This window comes from Nematostella vectensis, chromosome 5 (genome assembly GCF_932526225.1).
Source record: "Nematostella vectensis chromosome 5, jaNemVect1.1, whole genome shotgun sequence".
Classification (NCBI taxonomy): Eukaryota; Metazoa; Cnidaria; class Anthozoa; order Actiniaria; family Edwardsiidae; genus Nematostella; species Nematostella vectensis.
The window spans coordinates 5,975,949-5,997,561 of record NC_064038.1 but is presented as its reverse complement, the minus strand read 5'-3'; the positions used below and the strand labels follow the sequence as shown (position 1 = coordinate 5,997,561).

The 21,613-nt window shown below is 42.4% G+C and overlaps 1 protein-coding gene across 5 annotated transcripts in view; it reads right to left on the bottom strand.

The window, feature by feature from the left end:
- The window catches only part of LOC5511187 (S phase cyclin A-associated protein in the endoplasmic reticulum), a 41,294-nt gene extending 19,681 nt beyond the window's left edge, over window positions 1-21,613 (bottom strand). For 2 of the 5 annotated variants that reach the window (XM_048728211.1, XM_048728213.1), the window contains exons 1-12: window positions 21,284-21,613; window positions 17,501-17,618; window positions 12,033-12,310; window positions 9,572-9,672; window positions 8,185-9,220; window positions 7,439-7,499; window positions 6,736-6,853; window positions 5,165-5,204; window positions 4,708-4,920; window positions 3,952-4,023; window positions 3,392-3,421; window positions 1,848-1,901 (exon numbers count right to left, since the gene is read on the bottom strand). In XM_048728211.1, coding sequence (XP_048584168.1) covers window positions 1,848-1,901; window positions 3,392-3,421; window positions 3,952-4,023; window positions 4,708-4,920; window positions 5,165-5,204; window positions 6,736-6,853; window positions 7,439-7,499; window positions 8,185-9,220; window positions 9,572-9,672; window positions 12,033-12,310; window positions 17,501-17,618; window positions 21,284-21,442 — 2,280 coding nt within the window. In that variant the 5' untranslated portion in view covers window positions 21,443-21,613. Of the gene's footprint in view, window positions 1-1,847; window positions 1,902-3,391; window positions 3,422-3,951; window positions 4,024-4,707; window positions 4,921-5,164; window positions 5,205-6,735; window positions 6,854-7,438; window positions 7,500-8,184; window positions 9,221-9,571; window positions 9,673-10,030; window positions 10,073-10,131; window positions 10,306-12,032; window positions 12,311-13,913; window positions 14,072-17,500; window positions 17,619-21,283 lie in introns of those variants that run through there. The other 3 variants (XM_048728212.1, XM_048728214.1, XM_048728215.1) reach the window with 3 other exon arrangements.

Here is a 21,613-nt window from a genome sequence, read left to right as displayed (position 1 = left end):
CTTTTACATGGGCGCATGTAATCCAGGCTTTACATGTGCAGGGATGCTTTAAAGGGCAAATTGCCATCAACAGAAGCCCAGAGTATTATACGTCATTAGACGTGCTTCAGGCGCTTGTCCGAGGTGAGAACTTTACCTGTGTGGCTGCTTTTTTTGCTTTTTTGTGCTTTGCAAGCATTCACGAGTTATTGGAGGGACTTGACTGTGTCACTCGATCGTCGGATCGTTGGACCGATCATCCGTAAACTTATTGTGGTCTTTCTGTGCTTTCGCAACACAGCAACATTTAAATATTCCTGTAAACTTCTGGTGATCAACTTCCGGTTAAAGCTTAGTACTATAAAAGAGCTTGTCATCGACCTGTGACCGCTACGGTCATTATGTGGTATAGCCGTAAAGTATATATAAGCTAGTTTTTACAGAAAAGTCTTCGATGTGGGTTGTGCGTGTGCGTGCGCATGCGCATGCGCATGCGCCTTCGTCACTGACGTCAATCGATCTTCTACGGTTCAGTCCAATTCAAGTTGTTAGTTTACAAAACAAGTAAAATGCTAGCAAAGTTTTTAATTCTCCTTCTTCTAGTAATTGAAGATTCACGTCTCTGGGTTTTCGCGTTATTTGTTTGAATTTGTGCTGAAAGGGTGATTTTGTGCTGAAAGAGCGGATAGCCAAAGCTGCGACTTTTAAAGTCAGAGAAACACAAGGTAAAAGCCTCTGTTAGCAGGGCCTTTCTTTGCAGGGTAATAAAAGAATGCCTCTGTTTGCAGGTCAACAAAAATAGTATGGACTTTCATAAGTTGTTTTTTCCATAATTCTTTTTTAATAAGTTAAATATCAAACAAAACTCGTTCAAACACGCTTATTCATCAGGAAACGATCAATAACGATTTTGCGAATTTCTAGAATGTTGACATGCTTAAAATACATATGGCTGCAGCTTGAATAATTATGTCGGGTATTTAACTTCTGTTTCCGGAGATAATAGGGCGAAATTTGACATGCTAGCAAAAGCAGTTCAAACGGTGAGATACCAAAAACCTCTGATTAAAACTAATTTTACTCGGTGGTATAGTGGTTCTGACGCTTGTCTAAGACGTCAGAGACCGGAGATTCGATCCCTTCTTGTGACGTCTATTTTTTTTCTTTTCTTTTTTTTTTTTTTTTACTTTTTATGATAATAATAAATAATCAAACTGTTCTTGGTGTTTCATCACATCGAAAAGAAAGGACATTGTTATGTACTCCCAGCATCCTGGATGTGTTCATCCTTTGTTCAAAATTCATCCTGTATATGTTTTATGCACACAAGAAAATAACTAGAAAAACAAATTTGCATTCACGAGTTGGCTCACAGAGCCCTTTGATAATAACAAGGAGCAAGTGTGAATCGGGCTTTACATGCGTGGCTGCTTCTAATAAAACGTGTCTGTCTTCTTGAGCGTTTGCCTTAGGTAAAAGCCTTGCTTTATAAGTTTGTTTTCTTTGCCCTTCTCGTGACAAAGAGCGCGTGAAAACCAGACTTTACACGTTCGGTTACCTTTCATACAACGTGCATACTTTATGCGTTTACCTGGCGTGTGTCATGGGGAGAGCCTCGCGGTATTCATTTGTGGCTTTTTGTGGGAAAGAGCGCGTGAAAACCAGACTTCACTTAAATAAGTCCCTCATGTGTGTGTTTTTGTGCCTATGTCACAGGAGAGAATCCCGCTTACCTGGCGTGTGTCATGGGGAGAGCCTCGCGGTATTCATTTGTGGGAAAGAGCGCGTGAAAACCAGACTTCACTTAAATAAGTCCCTCATGTATGTGTTTTTGTGGTGCCTATGTCACAGGAGAGAATCCCGCTTACCTGCGCGGCAGCCTCTTTCGCTTGTTGCTCTTCACGTTTCCTCTGGCGCTCTTCCTACAAACACACAAGCCAATGCAGGATCAGGATGCTTTGAAGAGCGCTGCTTTAACATGTACGATTAAGCCAGGCGCTCTTCCTACAAACACACAAGCCAATGCAGGATCAGGATGCTTTGAAGAGCGCTGCTTTAACATGTACGATTAAGCCAGGCGCTCTTCCTACAAACACACAAGCCAATGCAGGATCAGGATGCTTTGAAGAGCGCTGCTTCAACATGTACGATTAAGCCAGGCGCTCTTCCTACAAACACACAAGCCAATGCAGGATCAGGATGCTTTGAAGAGCGCTGCTTCAACATGTACGATTAAGCCAGGCGCTCTTCCTACAAACACACAAGCCAATGCAGGATCAGGATGCTTTGAAGAGCGCTGCTTCAACATGTACGATAAAGCCAGGCGCTCTTCCTACAAACACACAAGCCAATGCAGGATCAGGATGCTTTGAAGAGCGCTGCTTTAACATGTACGATTAAGCCAGGCGCTCTTCCTACAAACACACAAGCCAATGCAGGATCAGGATGCTTTGAAGAGCGCTGCTTCAACATGTACGATTAAGCCAGGCGCTCTTCCTACAAACACACAAGCCAATGCAGAATCAGGATGCTTTGAAGAGCGCTGCTTCAACATGTACGATTAAGCCAGGCGCTCTTCCTACAAACACACAAGCCAATGCAGGATCAGGATGCTTTGAAGAGCGCTGCTTCAACATGTACGATTAAGCCAGGCGCTCTTCCTACAAACACACAAGCCAATGCAGGATCAGGATGCTTTGAAGAGCGCTGCTTCAACATGTACGATAAAGCCAGGCGCTCTTCCTACAAACACACAAGCCAATGCAGGATCAGGATGCTTTGAAGAGCGCTGCTTCAACATGTACGATAAAGCCAGGCGCTCTTCCTACAAACACACAAGCCAATGCAGGATCAGGATGCTTTGAAGAGCGCTGCTTCAACATGTACGATAAAGCCAGGCGCTCTTCCTACAAACACACAAGCCAATGCAGGATCAGGATGCTTTGAAGAGCGCTGCTTTAACATGTACGATTAAGCCAGGCGCTCTTCCTACAAACACACAAGCCAATGCAGAATCAGGATGCTTTGAAGAGCGCTGCTTCAACATGTACGATAAAGCCAGGCGCTCTTCCTACAAACACACAAGCCAATGCAGGATCAGGATGCTTTGAAGAGCGCTGCTTCAACATGTACGATAAAGCCAGGCGCTCTTCCTACAAACACACAAGCCAATGCAGGATCAGGATGCTTTGAAGAGCGCTGCTTCAACATGTACGATTAAGCCAGGCGCTCTTCCTACAAACACACAAGCCAGTGCAGGATCAGGATGCTTTGAAGAGCGCTGCTTCAACATGTACGATTAAGCCAGGCGCTCTTCCTACAAACACACAAGCAAATGCAGAATCAGGATGCTTTGAAGAGCGCTGCTTCAACATGTACGATTAAGCCATGAAGCAAGAGTGCGAATCCTTACCTGCAGGTCTTGTAGTCTGGCCTCGTGTCCCTGTGAGACAATACAACTATTAGATAAAGTCAATATAAAGTTATGTTACTAGAGTGCGCTACTAATAGGATCTATATAAGTTAAAGAGCTTCTCTCAGCCGCTATTTTGTCATCCTAGTCAGTGTGAGAAAGTATCCATCTCCAGCGGAGATGATTTGGCGAAGATAGTTTCGACTGAATTTCGAGTGTAAATAAAGCATAAAATTATATTTTAAGGTGGATATCTCTTCTCAAAATTGGCTGAAATTTCTTCTCAAAATTGGCTGAAAGCATAACAAAGATGTGGTTGACAAGAGCTGTCTTATGCTGCATTCACACCAGAACCATATTTAGTTAAACAATGTTTTTTTTTACTGATAACTTGCCCAGTTTCTCATTGTGCTAAATGATCACTAAGTAACATGTACGGCACAGTCTATTCAGTTTTTTCTTAGTTCTGTCCACTTTTGGGAGATTGAGATTTAAACCAGTTTAATTAAACCACATTTAAACTGGTTTAAGTGCTGGTGTTAATGCGGTATTAGTCTCACCTGAAACCTGGACATGACTTCTATCTTCTTGTTCTGGGCTTCCAGGGTGTTGATAAAAGCTATTTCATTAACCTACAAAAAGAACAAACGGTTGGGTTGCTGAGTTCATGAACAAACCTTACATCGTGTCACCAACCCCTTTCTAGACTCATATCACAGTGCCGTAGCAGGCCTCGAAATATGTGGCACAAAACAGCAACATTAAGGAAAATATTGGAGGGCACAGCCACGCCCCTAATGGCCATTTCGTGCCCCCAGTGCCCTACAACTTGCTACGGCCCTGTATCACCTATCTTCTAACTAGGGAGTCGCTCGGGGGATATTGAGCCCCCTCTACCCTACCTATGTTAGCCTGTGTTGTGTGCACTTTCTCTTGTAACATGATCATGCGAAGACCCCGTCCCCCCGACGTACACACACGTACTCTAATGTCCATACCATAGTCTTCTCTATACCTCCCATACCCCCCAAATTCTGATGCAATATAATCAAGCGAAGTCCCTCCCCTCCCCAACATCAACATACACACGTTTTCTACTGTTCATTCCTTAGCCTTCTCTAGACCCCCCCCCCCCCAAAGCCTACTGTAATTACCTTAGCCTCTTCCTCTTGTGCTTTGCGCACTTTTTCTTGCAACATGATCATGCGAAGTCGCCCCCCCCCCCCCTCCAGAACATCAACATACACACGTTTTCTACTGTTCATTCCTTAGCCTTCTCTAGACCCCCCCCCCCCCCCAAAGCCTACTGTACTTACCTTAGCCTCTTCCTCTTGTGCTTTGCGCACTTTTTCTTGTAACATGATCATGCGAAGCCGCTCGGCGCGCTGGTGCTTCTCTTCTAGATGACAGTGTCGTTGATGGAGCAGATCCTCCTGGAGATCCCGCACCTTTTCCACCTTCTCAGACAGGATTTGTAGCTTTTGTAGCCTCTCCTCCAGAAGCCGCTCTCTCTGCTGCCGGGCTTTTAGCTACAACGTCCAGAAATGGTTTAAATGGTATGTCTAAGGAGATTACCGAAGAGCTGCATTTCACAGCTTTGAGCACACGAGTCGACAGTCGAAATCGCGATGTTCCTGTGAAATTATGCTAGCATTCAAGAATTCTTTTTGCTGCGTATGCTTTGCGTCCTAGCATTGCCGAATGTATATCCTAGAAATCTCGTTAACAGATAACACGTATTGATATTCTTGTTATTACATAGTAATGACATACCTGTTTTTCTTCGTGTATTCTTATTTTCTCTGACAGCGGCCTGCAAAGAAAACAGCTGATAAAGTTTCCCAAAGCGAATAGATACCAAGCCATGGAAAAATTTCTTGCTTTCAAAATCTAGATAAGCGTTACCGTTTGTGTGAGTAGAGTAGGGAAGAGAGAAAATTGCTTTACCATTTTCATGAAGGAGAGGAGGAGCTTGCGTTACCGTTTGCGTGAGTAAAGAGGGGAGCTTTCGCTTTCGTTTGCGTGAGTAGAGGAGAGCTTGCGTTACCGTTTGGAGTAGAGAGGGGAGCTTTCGCTTTCGTTTGCGTGAGTAAAGAGAGGAGCTTGCGTTACCGTTTGCGTGAGTAAAGAGGGGAGCTTTCGCTACCGTTTGCGTGAGTAAAGAGGGGAGCTTGCGTTACCGTTTGCGTGAGTAAAGAGGGGAGCTTTCGCTTTCGTTTGCGAGAGTAAAGAGGGGAGCTTTCGCTACCGTTTGCGTGAGTAAAGAGGGGAGCTTGCGTTACCGTTTGCGTGAGTAGAGGGGAGCTTGCGTTACCGTTTGCGTGAATAAAGAGGGGAGCTTGCGTTACCGTTTGCGTGAGTAGAGGGGAGCTTGCGTTACCGTTTGCGTGAGTAGAGGGGAGCTTTCGCTACCGTTTGCGTGAGTAAAGAGGGGAGCTTGCGTTACCTTTTGCGTGAGTAGAGGGGAGCTTTCGCTACCGTTTGCGTGAGTAGAGGGGAGCTTTCGCTTTCGTTTGCGTGAGTAAAAGGGGAGCTTTCGCTACCGTTTGCGTGAGTAAAGAGGGGAGCTTGCGTTACCGTTTGCGTGAGTAGAGGGCAGCTTGCCTAACCGTTTGCGTGAGTAAAGAGGGGAGCTTTCGCTTTCGTTTGCGTGAGTAGAGGCGAGCTTGCGTTACCGTTTGCGTGAGTAGAGGGGAGCTTGCGTTACCGTTTGCGTGAGTAGAGGGGAGCTTGCGTTACCGTTTGCGTGAGTAAAGAGGGGAGCTTGCGTTACCGTTTGTGTGAGTAAAGAGGGGAGCTTGCGTTATCGTTTGCGTGAGTAAAGAGGGGAGCTGGCGTTACCGTTTGCGTGAGTAAAGAGGGGAGCTGGCGTTACCGTTTGCGTGAGTAAAGAGGGGAGCTTGCGTTACCGTTTGCGTGAGTAAAGAGGGGAGCTGGCCTTACCGTTTGCGTGAGTAAAGAGGGGAGCTTGCGTTACCGTTTGCGTGAGTAAAGAGGGGAGCTTGCGTTACCGTTTGCGTGAGTAAAGAGGGGAGCTGGCCTTACCGTTTGCGTGAGTAAAGAGGGGAGCTTGCGTTACCGTTTGCGTGAGTAAAGAGGGGAGCTTGCGTTACCGTTTGCGTGAGTAGAGGGGAGCTTGCGTTACCGTTTGCATGAGTAAAGAGGGGAGCTTGCGTTACCGTTTGCGTGAGTAGAGGGGAGCTTGCGTTATCGTTTGCGTGAGTGAAGAGGAGAGCTTGCGTTACAGTTTGCGTGAGTAGAGGGGAGCTTTCGCTACCGTTTGCGGTGAGTAGAGGGGAGCTTTCGCTTTCGTTTGCGTGAGTAAAGAGGGGAGCTTCCGCTACCGTTTGCGTGAAGGCGAGGAAAGCTTTTGATGCATGGCTACGGCACGACCTGGTGGCCTACTGTCAGCTTGCTCCACTGCGTCTCCCCAGCTCAGTGCGTCACCAGAAGTCTGGTCAGCTAAACACACGACATCATAAGGAATTAGCAGTTTCATCAACAGTAATGCCATATTACTAGGGCCTCGAAACAAGCGCCAAAAATCGTCGCAGTGAACTATCAGTTTCATGATAAGTAATGATATATTACTAGAGGTTTGAAGCAAGCGCCAAAAACCGTCACAGTGAACTATAAGTTTCATGAACAATAATGGGATATTTATACTAGGGCCGTGAAGGGGCCCAATATCCATCGTGCGCTCTGATTGGCTATCGTAAGATCCTGTATCCTACAATCCTGACCCCGACACCACACCGCTCACCTCCAAAGCTAGGAGTAACGACTTTAAAATAATAATCGAAAACTTGCTTTCATTCTCGTACACTTCGATTGCGACAGTCTTCTATTAAATGGAATAACTACGCCCAGCAAAACCTAGATAAAAACAATTAAGAATAAACTAGAAATTAAAACTGAACGTTTTCGGTAACGATGGTGCATTTTTATTCCTACTCAAAATATATCAAAATATATCATTTCAGTTTAAATTTCTAGTCAGTTCACCTATGCAAAAAGGGGCAAGAAACAAAAATAGGTGCAACTTACCCTCGTATTTGGCTACCATTTCGTCCCATGTGATATTTTTACTGGAACCATCCAAACTGGTCTGTGATGGCAAGAAAAACAAGGAAAAGTTGTTTGGCAAGGTTTAACGTGTTCGTTCAAGACACCAGGGAAACAAAGTCCCAAATGCAGAGAGCCACGACCCGGCCTTAGTCTGCTTAGCAACCGTATGGTTTCCCCACGCACGGCTTCCTCATGTACGACTTCCCCACGTACGGCTATCCAACGTACGGCTATCCCACGCACGGCTTCCCACGTACGTTTTTCCCACACACGCGTTCCCAACGCACGGCTCCCCAATCACGGCTTCCCCAAGGTCGCCTTTCCCAAGCACGGCTCCCCAATCACGGCTTCCGAAAGGACGCTCTTCCTAAGGCCGCCTTTCCCAAGCAGGCCTTTCCCAAACACGCGTTTCCCAAGCACGGCTCCCCAAACACGGCTTCCCCAAGGACGCATCCCCCCCTCTGAATTACCTCTACGTTGTTGTCTACATCATCCCCCCTCTTTGAATTACCTCTTTGTTGTTGTTTACATCATCCCCCATCTTTGAATTACCTCTTTGTTGTTGTTTACATCATCCCCCCTCTGAATTACCTCTTTGTTGTTGTCTACATCATCCCCCCTCTTTGAATCACCTATTTGTTGTTGTTTACATCACCCTCCTTCTGAATTACCTCTTCGTTGTTGTCTACATCTCCCCCCCCCCCCCCCCCCCCACTTGGAATTACCTCTTCGTTGTTGTCTGCGTCACCCCCCTCCCCCTCGGTCTCGGTCTCCATCTCGGAGGTAGGGGTCAGACCATGCCCGTTGAGAGCCGTCACAAAGGCCTCCTCCTTCTCGATCTCCTGATTCAGGCTCTTCTCGTGGGCGATGGCTGAGGCTAGAGCCTGTTCATGCCACTCTTCCATCTCCCGCGAAAGCGTCTCCTCCGCCTGAATAGCGTCCGATATCGCCTTCTCATGCTCTTCGTCATAGTCGACATCTTGCTCGATGTCGCTGTAATCTAGAGGAACGGCTAACTCCTCTTCCTCATCTGAGGTCAAAGAACCTCTGCTCTCCCTTGTCAAACCATTCATGGTTCTATTATGCTCCGAAACAGCAGCGACCGTCAGATCATTTCTTTTAGATTCACCATTCTTAGAATCCCCTCTCATGCAAATCTCATTCTTACAAATTACACCCTGAGAGTTTTCACTCTTGGAAATAACACTCTTGATATTTTCATTTATAGAAATTGTCCCTGGGCGTTCACTTGAAGTTCTCACGCTCGGTGAACCCGTAAAATGGTTAAGCTTGCCGTTTTGCGAGGGCGTAATCTGCGCACTGTCCCTAGAAGTCGCCGAGTGCGGTCTCCCTTTGGAGTCCTTCTTGCCACCGTGCTCGTTGTTCTTCTTCCCGTGCCGTACGGTCTCCCAGCCCTCATTATCAGACCCATTCTCCAGCCCATTATTCTCGGAAATCTCAGCTGCGCCGCCTTCTTGTTTTGTCCTATGCGTGAAGGCCGTAGTATTTGAAGGGACTATTTTACACGCGCTTGCCACCGGCGAAGGAGTGCCCTTGACCTTATCAGCCCATGATAGCCCGGTTAGGGGGGATTGTTGCGGGGCACTGGGATGCGGGACCACAGCACTAGCCGAGTTGTGAGCAGTGAAGTCCAGGCTTCTTACTGGGCTGTCTGTGTTGCGTTCCTGGACGGTGCAGGGACTGGTAACCAGGGATTTCCCAGGTGAGGATTTTCGTACCTCCCACGCCAAAGAGGTCGGTCTGGAAACGATGGCAAAAAATCGGGATAGATTTATTTGCCACAAATACAAATATAATAACTAAACGCTTAGTAAGTGCGTTACAAGGGGCCCTCTGGAAAACATGGTTTGAATCTCACCGTAACTCCCATCAGAATAAGCGGCAACACAACTGCTAGATGACCATTTTTCAAAGCCAGGAGACAACGGGTCTATCGATATATATCCTGATTTTCGTGTTAAAAACGATATTAAAAACCGAATAAGGTAAATGTTGAATAGAGGCACCACTTTAAAGACTCCAGACACTTTTTAAGCACTGTTAGGCACTGCTAGTGCAAAGAAATATGTTTAAAGGCATTGCTCAGCTTACCTGTCTTTGCGGTCGGCCTTCTCGAATGCGTCTTGTACGTGGATACGCTCTATCAGCGCCGCAAAGTCTCGCCGGCATTGATCCAGCATCATGATCACTTCCTGCAAATGACAGTCACGAGATGAGAAAAAGGTTATTTTGCAAGGACGTTTCCTGAAAAAGGTGTGCACTGACATCATCACTTCCTTGAAATAGTGTTCACGAGATGGAAGAAAGGTTATTTCGTACTATTACGAACACTTCCGAATAACGGCCGTCACGAGTTGAGAAAAAGATTCTTCTCATTTACCATACTACACAGTATATTATTTTTATACGTACTTTCACATGGATTTAACTAACAATGGTTTCTTTGAAATGCTCTTCTTCGTTCGTCCGTCGATACAACGGACAATCTGCGAAGGACAATGTGCGAAGTACGCTATAGATATCTGACATACCACTGTAAAACGTACATACCTTACATTCCACCGTGCTCTCGTCCACCTCGCACGTGCTATAGATAACGTCCACGCCTTCTCCCTCCCTCTTTGTCACTGGTATTAAACTGCGATACGTACCTGACATTCCACCGTGCTCTCGTCCACCTCGTACGTGCTATAGATCACGTCCACGCCCTCCCTCTCTGTCACTGGTATTAAACTGTGATACGTACCTGACATTCCACCGTGCTCTCGTCCACCTCGTACGTGCTATAGATCACGTCCACGCCCTCCCTCTTTGTCACTGGTATTAAACTGCGATACGTACCTGACATTCCACCGTGCTCTCGTCCACCTCGTACGTGCTATAGATCACGTCCACGCCCTCCCTCTCTGTCACTGGTATTAAACTGTGATACGTACCTGACATTCCACCGTGCTCTCGTCCACCTCGTACGTGCTATAGATCACGTCCACGCCCTCCCTCTTTGTCACTGGTATTAAACTGTGATACGTACCTGACATTCCACCGTGCTCTCGTCCACCTCGTACGTGCTATAGATCACGTCCACGCCCTCCCTCTCTGTCACTGGTATTAAACTGTGATACGTACCTGACATTCCACCGTGCTCTCGTCCACCTCGTACGTGCTATAGATCACGTCCACGCCCTCCCTCTTTGTCACTGGTATTAAACTGTGATAAGTACCTGACATTCCACCGTGCTCTCGTCCACCTCGTACGTGCTATAGATCACGTCCACGCCCTCCCTCTTTGTCACTGGTATTAAACTGTGATACGTACCTGACATTCCACCGTGCTCTCGTCCACCTCGTACGTGCTATAGATCACGTCCACGCCCTCCCTCTCTGTCACTGGTATTAAACTGTGATACGTACCTGACATTCCACCGTGCTCTCGTCCACCTCGTACGTGCTATAGATCACGTCCACGCCCTCCCTCTTTGTCACTGGTATTAAACTGTGATACGTACCTGACATTCCACCGTGCTCTCGTCCACCTCGTACGTGCTATAGATCACGTCCACGCCCTCCCTCTCTGTCCCTGGTATTAAACTGTGATACGTACCTGACATTCCACCGTGCTCTCGTCCACTTCGTACGTGCTATAGATCACGTCCACGCCCTCCCTCTTTGTCACTGGTATTAAACTGTGATACGTACCTGACATTCCACCGTGCTCTCGTCCACCTCGTACGTGCTATAGATCACGTCCACGCCCTCCCTCTTTGTCACTGGTATTAAACTGTGATACGTACCTGACATTCCACCGTGCTCTCGTCCACCTCGTACGTGCTATAGATCACGTCCACGCCCTCCCTCTTTGTCACTGGTATTAAACTGTGATACGTACCTGACATTCCACCGTGCTCTCGTCCACCTCGTACGTGCTATAGATCACGTCCACGCCCTCCCTCTTTGTCACTGGTATTAAACTGTGATACGTACCTGACATTCCACCGTGCTCTCGTCCACCTCGTACGTGCTATAGATCACGTCCACGCCCTCCCTCTCTGTCACTGGTATTAAACTGTGATACGTACCTGACATTCCACCGTGCTCTCGTCCACCTCGTACGTGCTATAGATCACGTCCACGCCCTCCCTCTTTGTCACTGGTATTAAACTGTGATACGTACCTGGCATTCCACCGTGCTCTCGTCCACCTCGTACGTGCTATAGATCACGTCCACGCCCTCCCTCTTTGTCACTGGTATTAAACTGTGATACGTACCTGACATTCCACCGTGCTCTCGTCCACCTCGTACGTGCTATAGATCACGTCCACGGCCCTCCTTCTTTGTCACTGGTATTAAACTGTGATACGTACCTGACATTCCACCGTGCTCTCGTCCACCTCGTACGTGCTATAGATCACGTCCACGCCCTCCCTCTTTGTCACTGGTATTAAACTGTGATACGTACCTGACATTCTACCGTGCTCTCGTCCACCTCGTACGTGCTATAGATCACGTCCACGCCCTCCCTCTTTGTCACTGGTATTAAACTGTGATACGTACCTGACATTCCACCGTGCTCTCGTCCACCTCGCACGTGCTATAAATCTCATCCACGGCCCTCTTCAGGTTGTCAAACAGATAGCTCCAATATCTGGCGCGCAGGTCGCTCTTGCGGCCAGTCGAAGACAGGGACGTCTTGCGGCTGGACCGACCTCGGTTAGGCGACTTGGAACCGCCCTTGGTGACGGGAGAGCCCTCTCGCTCCGACGAGCCTGATTTGTCCGGCGTGGAGTAACGCTTGCGAGCCGTTACCCGGGGTTTGGTGCGTTTGGGTTTTTCTGGGTGAGTGGGAGAGATAAAGCGTCAGAAGGATTGGTAGGGACGGGATCGAGAGGTACGCCACGTTTCGGTGAATATACAGTATAACATGCCTAAGCAAGACATGTCGGATCTTATTCTTAGAAATGAAAAATTTCATTCTTGATAATATTAAGATAATAATACTCCTGGAAATCCCGGACCTCTTTCTTACAAATGAAATTTTTTTATTCTTGAAATCTCCTGGAAATCTCGGACCTGTTTTTTAGAAATGAAACATAATACTCCTGGAAATCTCATTCCTAGGAATTTTCCTCGAACACACACCAACGCTATGTAAATTAATAATAAGAACAGAAACTAGATTAAAAGATAACAAAATCAAATGCGCCTTCGTTTGGGTTGCGCACGACACGATAATGAGGAGAGTCCCAGCGGGGCACGAAGGCGCGTTGTGAACAGATCACAATATTAGCCCCAAACGGTAAGCAACACTACCAAAACCCAGCGGTTCACAGCAAGAGACCATGCGCCAGGTTCCGGTACATCCGTCACCATGGCATAGGGCTACCAGAATTTACTAGCGAAAACTAAACTTGCGCGCATCGCAAACCGCAAATAATTCTCAATTATCGAGCTGAGCTACCGAGGATACAGAATGTCTACAATGGACGTGCCGATGGAGACGTACTTTAGATAGGACACAATACGCCCAGTGTAATGCTTCTAATAATGGTATTACATGTGGTAAAACGGCCCGAAGGTATCCCCGCATGGCGTGACTTTCACGGGCCATTGAATAATTCATCTCGCTATCGGGAACAAAATTCGATTATGTGGATGGAAAAGACAGCCGCTTAGACAATAGATGGTGGAATTAAAAGAGATGCTACGGCTTTTAAATAAATATAATAGTGTTAAAACCTATTGCCTGAAATTCGATTAAAAATTGAGAAAGAAAGAGAGAAGTAAATTCGGGTACAGTACAAAATTGCATCCATTTAATGTATTCGCCAAAAGTTTGACAGCAAATATTAAATGCTGAAGCGACTTCTTCCTATCTGCTTAATTGCATTCTGAAAGAGCGCTTTGAAGGGGTCGAGAGTGGCCCGAGAAATAAAAAGAAAAAACAACCCGATTTCAGCCCAGATGTCTGAAAGGAAATATAAAAATTGCCCTGACACCGTGAATAATTTGTGGGATCTCATCAAATAAACATACGGCTTATTTTCGAAGGGAAAATATTTGTGTGTAGTTTGGCGTGCTGGTTAAAGCAGTGACTACATAGTGTGATCTCGTGTTCGACGGCCTTTACGGAGATGGCGAGTACGACCTATTTAGCACATGAATAAAACATAGAACAGCTCCTAGTGGCACTACCCTGTGCTCAATTCATCATTTGAACGATAAGAAAACACAAATATCGCGTAGAAAAATTCTAAATGTTAAATCCACGAATGGTAATCTGCGGGATTGAAAAAATCAAAATTAGAATAATAATTCAGTTAGTTACATCGTGGCAAAAAGAACAACAAATGTACGGTTGTGATTGTGTTGGGCAAGGAAGCGCGAGGGAATCTGTAGGTGTTGTTTTAGCGACTGTGGCAAATAAATACTACTCACTTCGCTCAGCATTCGTCGCAGGCATGGCATGTTTCGGTTGTTCGGCGAGCTAGAGGTGCATCCAAGAGCTGTGTATTGTGTAGTAGCCGGTCGATACGAGGCGCATTGTAATAAGGTGAGAATGCCCCTCTCAGTATTCAAAACAAGGGGGTTAATGAGAGGGAGGTGGGAATTCTATTGGGTGTTCGGATAATGTGGGATCAATATCTCAGCGTGTCATCCTAGCTTTAATACAACCACCAACAGGCCTACGGAATAGAGATCCAAAGGCTAGCGGATAAATGGGAGAACGCCCGGAATTGAATATCACATTATCTAAACACAGCGTTATTTGGATTTTCAGTTAAGCTCACCCCTACAGTTTACATAAAAGAAAAGAGTGGTGGCGTGAGGTGGATAATTCCAAATGCACATTTATTATTGTTTTAAAAATAGGTGCTCAACATGCATGAATTAACACCGACTCTGCTAATTTCTAACCACCAACACTAGCGAGAAGGCGAAAATCATTAGTATTATGTGGATAAAAGGCAAATTTGGAATTACTGATAACGTTTCACACATGTGTCTATGAAAGCAAAACAAAACGAAGTAGATGTCGTATGCAATTCTCAAAAAAAGATACAATTTGAAAATATTTCCAGTCTGGTTTTAAAAATAAAATTAAAAAATCACGAAAGTAGTAGAAGAGGATTTTTTTTCAAATGCAGAAAATATTAGGGTCAGACTAAAACGTAAAATTTGGTTTGATACTGTATGTAAAATAAGGAGTCTTACAAGCAATACACTATAGTCAAATTGTAAAACATACAAAATAATCAAATATCGTACTGCAACAGTACTGTCATTCAATAAAAGGGGACAAAGAACACGATAGAAGCCTGTTCAAAACATGACACGCCCTAAAGAGTAGAAACTACCGAGGTAAATAAACAAAGGAATCAATTAGTTACTTGGAGCACTTATGTAAAAACCAACTTTAGGTTATAAAAATAACTACTTCATGATTATATTGACTGGTGGTTGTCTCGAGAAGTTGAATGCTGATAAGATAAGCTAAAATACTAAAAAAAATCCTTGGGAGAGGGGACGATAGTTGCCATTTTGTCATCCTAGCAAAATAACCATACATTTTCATTTGCTGATATAGTGAAGAATTGCAAGAATTTCTACTTCTATTGGTTAAAGAAGAATACAACTAGATGGTTATTTTGAGATTTCTTTGCATAATTTTTTCTTCAAGATTGATTAAAAACGATAGGATGTAGATGATATGGGCTTTTTAGAGTAAAACAGATTTTGATAAAATTCTATTCACAAATTGCAACTATACTTATGGTTAAATAACACACCCTTAAATAATACATATGGTGAAAACGTTCTGAAAACAATTCTTTACTCTAATAAAACAAATGATATCCTCTGGTGTACTTTTTTTTTGCTTACTAGCTGCTTTAATATATATATTATATATTTTTTGCACCCACAAAGACCACTGGCTCCCTAGCATGAATTGATCTACATAACGTTTTAATTTAAATGCATATATGATGTATTAAACAAATAGATCTCATTTTTTGTATATCTGTCCTCTAATACATTAGATGCACAGAAGACCTCATGAAGAGTCACACAACTAGACTGTATCTCGTTGCAGACTTTTTTCTGTTCATGGCAAGCTGTGACATCATCTGTGCATCTATTAGAGGACAGAGATGAATGGATTAGCTATGGAGATCTATTAGTTAAATAATAGATAAGTAATGCAAAATGGGGACAATAAGGAGGTTACATGCAGAACCGGTGTTGGGAAAAAAATAATGGCCAGGTTACATGCAAAACTGGATATTGGAAAAAAAAATATTGCCATCATGAATTAATGAATAAAAAAACAATGTCAAGAACTATGAAAAGCCTTATTCCTTCCAGTACATGTGTCTAAAGAGAAGTTTGGGTATCTAGTGGCTGTATATAATATAGATGGACGAGTTGAGTCAAGAGACAGCATCTGTGCAGATGAGCTTGAAAGTAAGGAGAAGGAGATGGAGGTTTCTCGTGCCTGTCCTTAGGACACCATAACATCACTGTGTGAAGGTGATGCCAAAGAGTTCATTTTGTCAAGGTGGCCATAATAGCAGGTGTTCCAATTGGCCATCCTGACAAACTTAACTGACTGGCTCCAAATGTGCTAGCCAATCAGGGTGTGAAAAGAGACACAGCAAAGACCGAGAAGTCTTTTTATGAAAGTTAGCTAATCAAGACTTAAGAAGGTTCCTGCCATGTGTTGTAATACCATGATCACCTTGGATTCTTTTGTTTTCTGAAGGACGATTACTAGCGAAATTTCCTTGAAAGCGATAGATGGTTCTAAATTTCCCTCGTGCATTAATGATGAGGGATATTTAGTTTCTAAATTTCCCTCATGCATTAATAATGGGAATTTAGAAAAAGACAAAAGAATCTTTTGGCTTCTAAATTTCCCTTACCTCTACATCAGTGCATGAGAGAAATTTAGAACCAAGATGCTTGTCTTCTAGTTTCCACCAGGGAAACAAATAGAAGGCAGCTTCCTCATTAGAGCAGGAATAGACCCTGCGCCAAGAGACCAGAGTATTTTATCTCGTGATACCTAAACAACGTTAGACTAGATCCATGTGGGATGATTTTGATTGCTGTACGCATGCGTACTAATGACGTCAAAGAACTAAACTGTACATAGAGCAACTATGAAAATCAAATATGTTTGATTTGAGAATTGTTTATGAAAATGTGGTGGTCTCTAGAGGGATAAAAAGAACAATGAGTATGCAATTCCCTGATCCAATGAATCATGTCTGCTCATCCAACCTAATATTACTCATAATTGCAAGTTTATTTCCTCCGCCTGCGGCATCGGGACTTCAGCTAGTCATCCCTCAGTTGCAGGAACATATAATCACTAGATTCCCATCTTGCCATGTTATAATTTATAAAATATGCAATAACAGATATCCACCCCTATTTGATTATGTACAGGTAAATAAAAGTTGCTCTTTTAGTTTTGCATAATATAAGTCTCAACATACCAAATGTCTGATCCTTTTTATCCGCTCCCTTTTTTAAAAAGTCTAGGTCTGCCAATTAATTTTTGTATGAAGACAATAGTTATTTTTCAATTCTCAAGAGACTGTTAATGGGAGAGTCTACTTATCATCACCATCATCATCATAACCATCATCACTATCAGTATCACCATCAGCACAATACCTTTCCACACCCTGCAGTCTGCCATTAAAACCGCATTGTCACCAGTTTACTTCCAGAGGTCCGACAGAAACCTCAACCGTTAAAAGACAAAAGAATCTATTAGAATCCAAGATATTTAACAGGCCATCCGCTCTAAATTATCAATCACATCCTCAAAGAAACTTACAATAGACACACTGCTTTTAATATTTAGAAAAATTGTTCGCGTTTCCGGTTAAAAATAATTGGAGATTGTTACGTACTGTACAGGGAGTAAACTGGTGACAATGCGGCTTTAAACTTGGCAGAATAACCTACTGACTTCATGATGAGGCAGCAGGGGTCTCAAAATGTCTACTAACCTTCTGACTGACTTGTAGAGACAGGAACTGACCAGGTTACCAAGTTCCTGGCCGTGCGCCCCTCCTGTTCAACCAGCTTGCGCACATGGTCATGGCTGCTAGTGCGATAAATTCCCTTCTGTAGGAAGAGAAATCAATTGTAAAATGCTGAGAAAATCATTTATTTAACTGGTAAGAAGTATACAAAATCTGACTGAATGTTAAAATCTAGCATTCAGTGTAACTTGGTGTTTTCCTTGCTCAAAACTTAGGTAGTTAATGAATTCACAAGCTTTGGGCAGCTTCAAGAGAATTTTGTCACCTGGTTGAATTATATCCCAAGGATAACACGGTCTTCACACTTTTTAGCACATGCTACATAACACAAAAGTTATTTCTTGGACATACTAAGAACACATAAATATATATGATTTAATCAAGGGTCATCAAAGCACATAAGATGACCTTATGATATGAAAAATTCATGTTTGTGTGGAAAGAGTATTTAGTGGTCTTGTTAAATTGATAAAAGCACATTTTATTAAATATAAATGAAATAAAACTTTTTCAGTAAAACCATATTCTGCACCGTAATACTTACTACTATAAATCTCAAATGAATGGTCTATTTATTTTACCAATGTACTGTAAAAAATATTTTATTTTTATTATATTGTATTATTCTGTCATTGACATAAAGTTCAATAAGAAAGGATAGTCAAGTAAAATCTACCCTGGGTACCTTGTTGTCGCGAGGCTCGGAGCCTCTTGTACCCAGGGTAAGTAAATTTAAGCTTACTAATAATAATTGAATTAGGCTATAAGTGATGATACTATATCAAGTTTTATGTTAGCAGCAAGTAAATTGAGAACATAATAAAACACAGCAATAAATTCAATAACAAATAAAATACAAGCAGAATGCTATGTTTATCGTTTGTTGTTGAGCACCGTATCATCATAACATTGACAATTAACAAGAGTAAACATGTTGTCATTTTTTTTTTTTCATTTTTTTATTTTGCACTATTTTGAATAAGATAAAGAATATTTGGATACAGGTAGAAAAAAGGGGAAGTTAACTATTTACGGTACTTAAGAAGAAAAAAAAATTTAAGGTGCGCAGTGACCATAGAAGCATAAGCTTTCGAGATGGTCACTGCCACAGTCAGATTTCGAGGGTCTTACAGGATATTATTATAATATTATTATAATATTATTATTATTATTATTTTTTTTTTTTTTTTTTACAATATATAATATATACATAAACAAAATATAATATTTTAGAGTGAGGAAAAGTAAATCTGGCCAGGGTGGATCAATATTAATTCTGATTATTTAATAAATGCAATTTCAGTTGTTCTATGAAGGAATTGTAAGGTAAGGACTTAATGCAATTTGGTATTTTTTCCCAAAATCTAGAAGACATGGCTGTAAATTTAGTTAATCCATAATTGGTTTTGGAAGCTGGCCTAAAGAGATTGCCTTTGGAAGCATATCTGGTATTATGTGAGTGAACTTGAGTGGCAGGCAGGATTAGATTACATAATGGCTTAGGCATAGTATCAGGAAAGTGTTGGAGCTTATAAACAAGAGATGATATCCTTAGATTATGTATGTTATCAAGATTCAGGATCCTAAGCAGTTGGTAATAATTCGATGGACTTTCCCTTTGGGGAGCAAAGAAAATAGAGCGAATGCATTTATTCTGCTTCGTTTTGATAGGGCGAAGCCGTGTTTGGCTTGCCGAGCCCCAGCTCATTATACCATAAGAAATATATGGGTAAATTAAATTATAGTATAGTTGTGTTAAAGTAGTCAGGGGAAGAAAATAACGTAACTTGGAAATGATTCCAAGATTTTTTGCGAGGCATTTATTAACATGATTTAGTTGTGAATTCCATTTGAGATGTTCATCAATAAAGACACCTAAGTATTTTATGTTGTTAGTATTCTTTATACCATATGCTGTTAAGTCAATAGAAACACTTTTTCTGGGGGAGGTGACAGTGATATGATGTGTTTTCTTAAAATTAATGGACAACTTGTTAGCGTTACAGTATTTGATGACATTGTCTAATTCACTATTAACAGTGGTTTCTAAATCTTTGGGGTTTTTTGAAGTATAAAATAGATTTGTATCATCTGCAAATATTCTAAATTTCAGTTTCTTAGAAGAGTTGGGGAGATCATTAATATATAAGAGGAATAATAAGGGACCAAGGGTAGATCCTTGAGGAACTCCGCAAGAGATTGGTAGCATAGATGATTCCGCATTGCCAATTTTGACAAACTGATGACGATTAGAGAGATAACTAGAAAACCATTTTGCGGGGGTTCCCCTGACTCCATATTTGTACATTTTAGCTAATAAGATGTCGTGGTTAATAGTATCAAATGCCTTTGAAAAATCTAAGAAAATAGCACATGTAGTCATACCTTGGTCAATAGAAGACTTGAGGGTCTCAACAGTTTCTAATATGGCATGTTCGGTTGAATGGCCTTTCCGAAATCCAAATTGAAATTCAAATAAAATTTTATGTTTTTCAAGAAAAAAAATCAGCTGGTTGTAGATAAGCTTCTCAAGAATCTTGCTAAATGAACAGATTATTGATATTGGTCTATAATTCCCTGGTTCAGTGGCATCCCCACTTTTATATATAGGAGTAACCCTTGAGATTTTGAAAATATCAGGGACTTCACCACTTGCTATAGATTCATTATAAATGGCAGTAAAGGGAGAGGCTAGGATGGATGCTGACAATTTTATAAATTTATTAGGAATAGTAATATATGATTTATTTTCATTAAGAGATGCAAAAAGTAAAAAAACCTGTGCTTCTGAAACTGGAGACATAACAAAAGAAGAAGTTGTAGATTGTTTAATATAGGATGTAGGAGATATGGATTTGTCATCTTTAATTTGGGAAGCTAGATTGGTTCCTACATTTGTAAAAAATTTGTTCAACTGATCAGCAATATCAGAAGGATTGGTAAACGACCTATTTCCTGAAGTAATGCGACTAGGAGCACTTTGCCCCTTTGTTTTCCTTTGTATCAGCTTGCCGATTAATTTCCAGGTAGCTTTGAGGTTGTTTTTACAGCTAATAAATTGAGAATGGAAATATTCCTTTTTACTTTTGTTGAGAAGATGTGATAAAGTATTAGAATATTGCTTGTATGCTATTACTTTTTCTTGGTTTTTGCTAAAAAAGTGACTTCGGTACATTTTTTGCTTGTGCTTTATTGATTTTAAGATGCCATTGGTAATCCATGGTTTACTAAGTTGTCTTTTTTTTGCACGAGAGGCAATTTTCATTGGTGCATGTTTATCGATAACAGAATGGATGGCATGAATTGTGTCTTCAGTTTTTTCATTTAATGTTTTAGTTGATTGGTGAAGGGAATTCCAATCAAGCTGGTTCATATCATACAAGAAATTTTCACTATTAAATTTAGAAAAATCTCTAAAACTTTGCTGTTCACAAGTTTTCTTGAGATGGGACTTAAAGGTGCAGAAAATGGGCAGATGGTCAGAGATATCAACTGTGAGAATACCAGGAGTGACATGGGAAATGGGACAATTAGTGTAGATATGATCAATCAGTGTGGCAGTGTGACTGGTTATACGAGTAGGCTTAGTTATAATTGGCATTAAGCCATTAGAGAAAAGCATATCGAGGTATTCATCAGTCTGGAAATGGGAATTAGCTTTCAAAAAATCTATATTTATATCGCCACACAGGAATAAGTCAACAATGTCAGCAATGGTGAGAGACCAAAAGATTCCAATTTTCTTACCTTATTGGCAGCATTCTTCCTGCCTGACCCCCCTTCTCTGGCCGATAACTTCTCGTTGCTATTGTTGTTGTATTTTCCACCTGACAAGCTTTCGTTAGACCGGGAAGACGAAACTCGAGGGGATCGTCTCCGTCGGCCGTTGCCGTCTTGTTGCGACATCACAGCGTTATGTAGCCACAGCTAAAATCCTCTAATTTGGTGTAAGATTGTGTCACATGAATCCAAATGGTGGTCCTAAAAAGCACTACAAGTTTTCTAAAAATATAGCGGAGTTGATATGTTTGAAACAAAACACAAAGCGCGCCATTTTGAAAGCTGCTTGGAAACAGA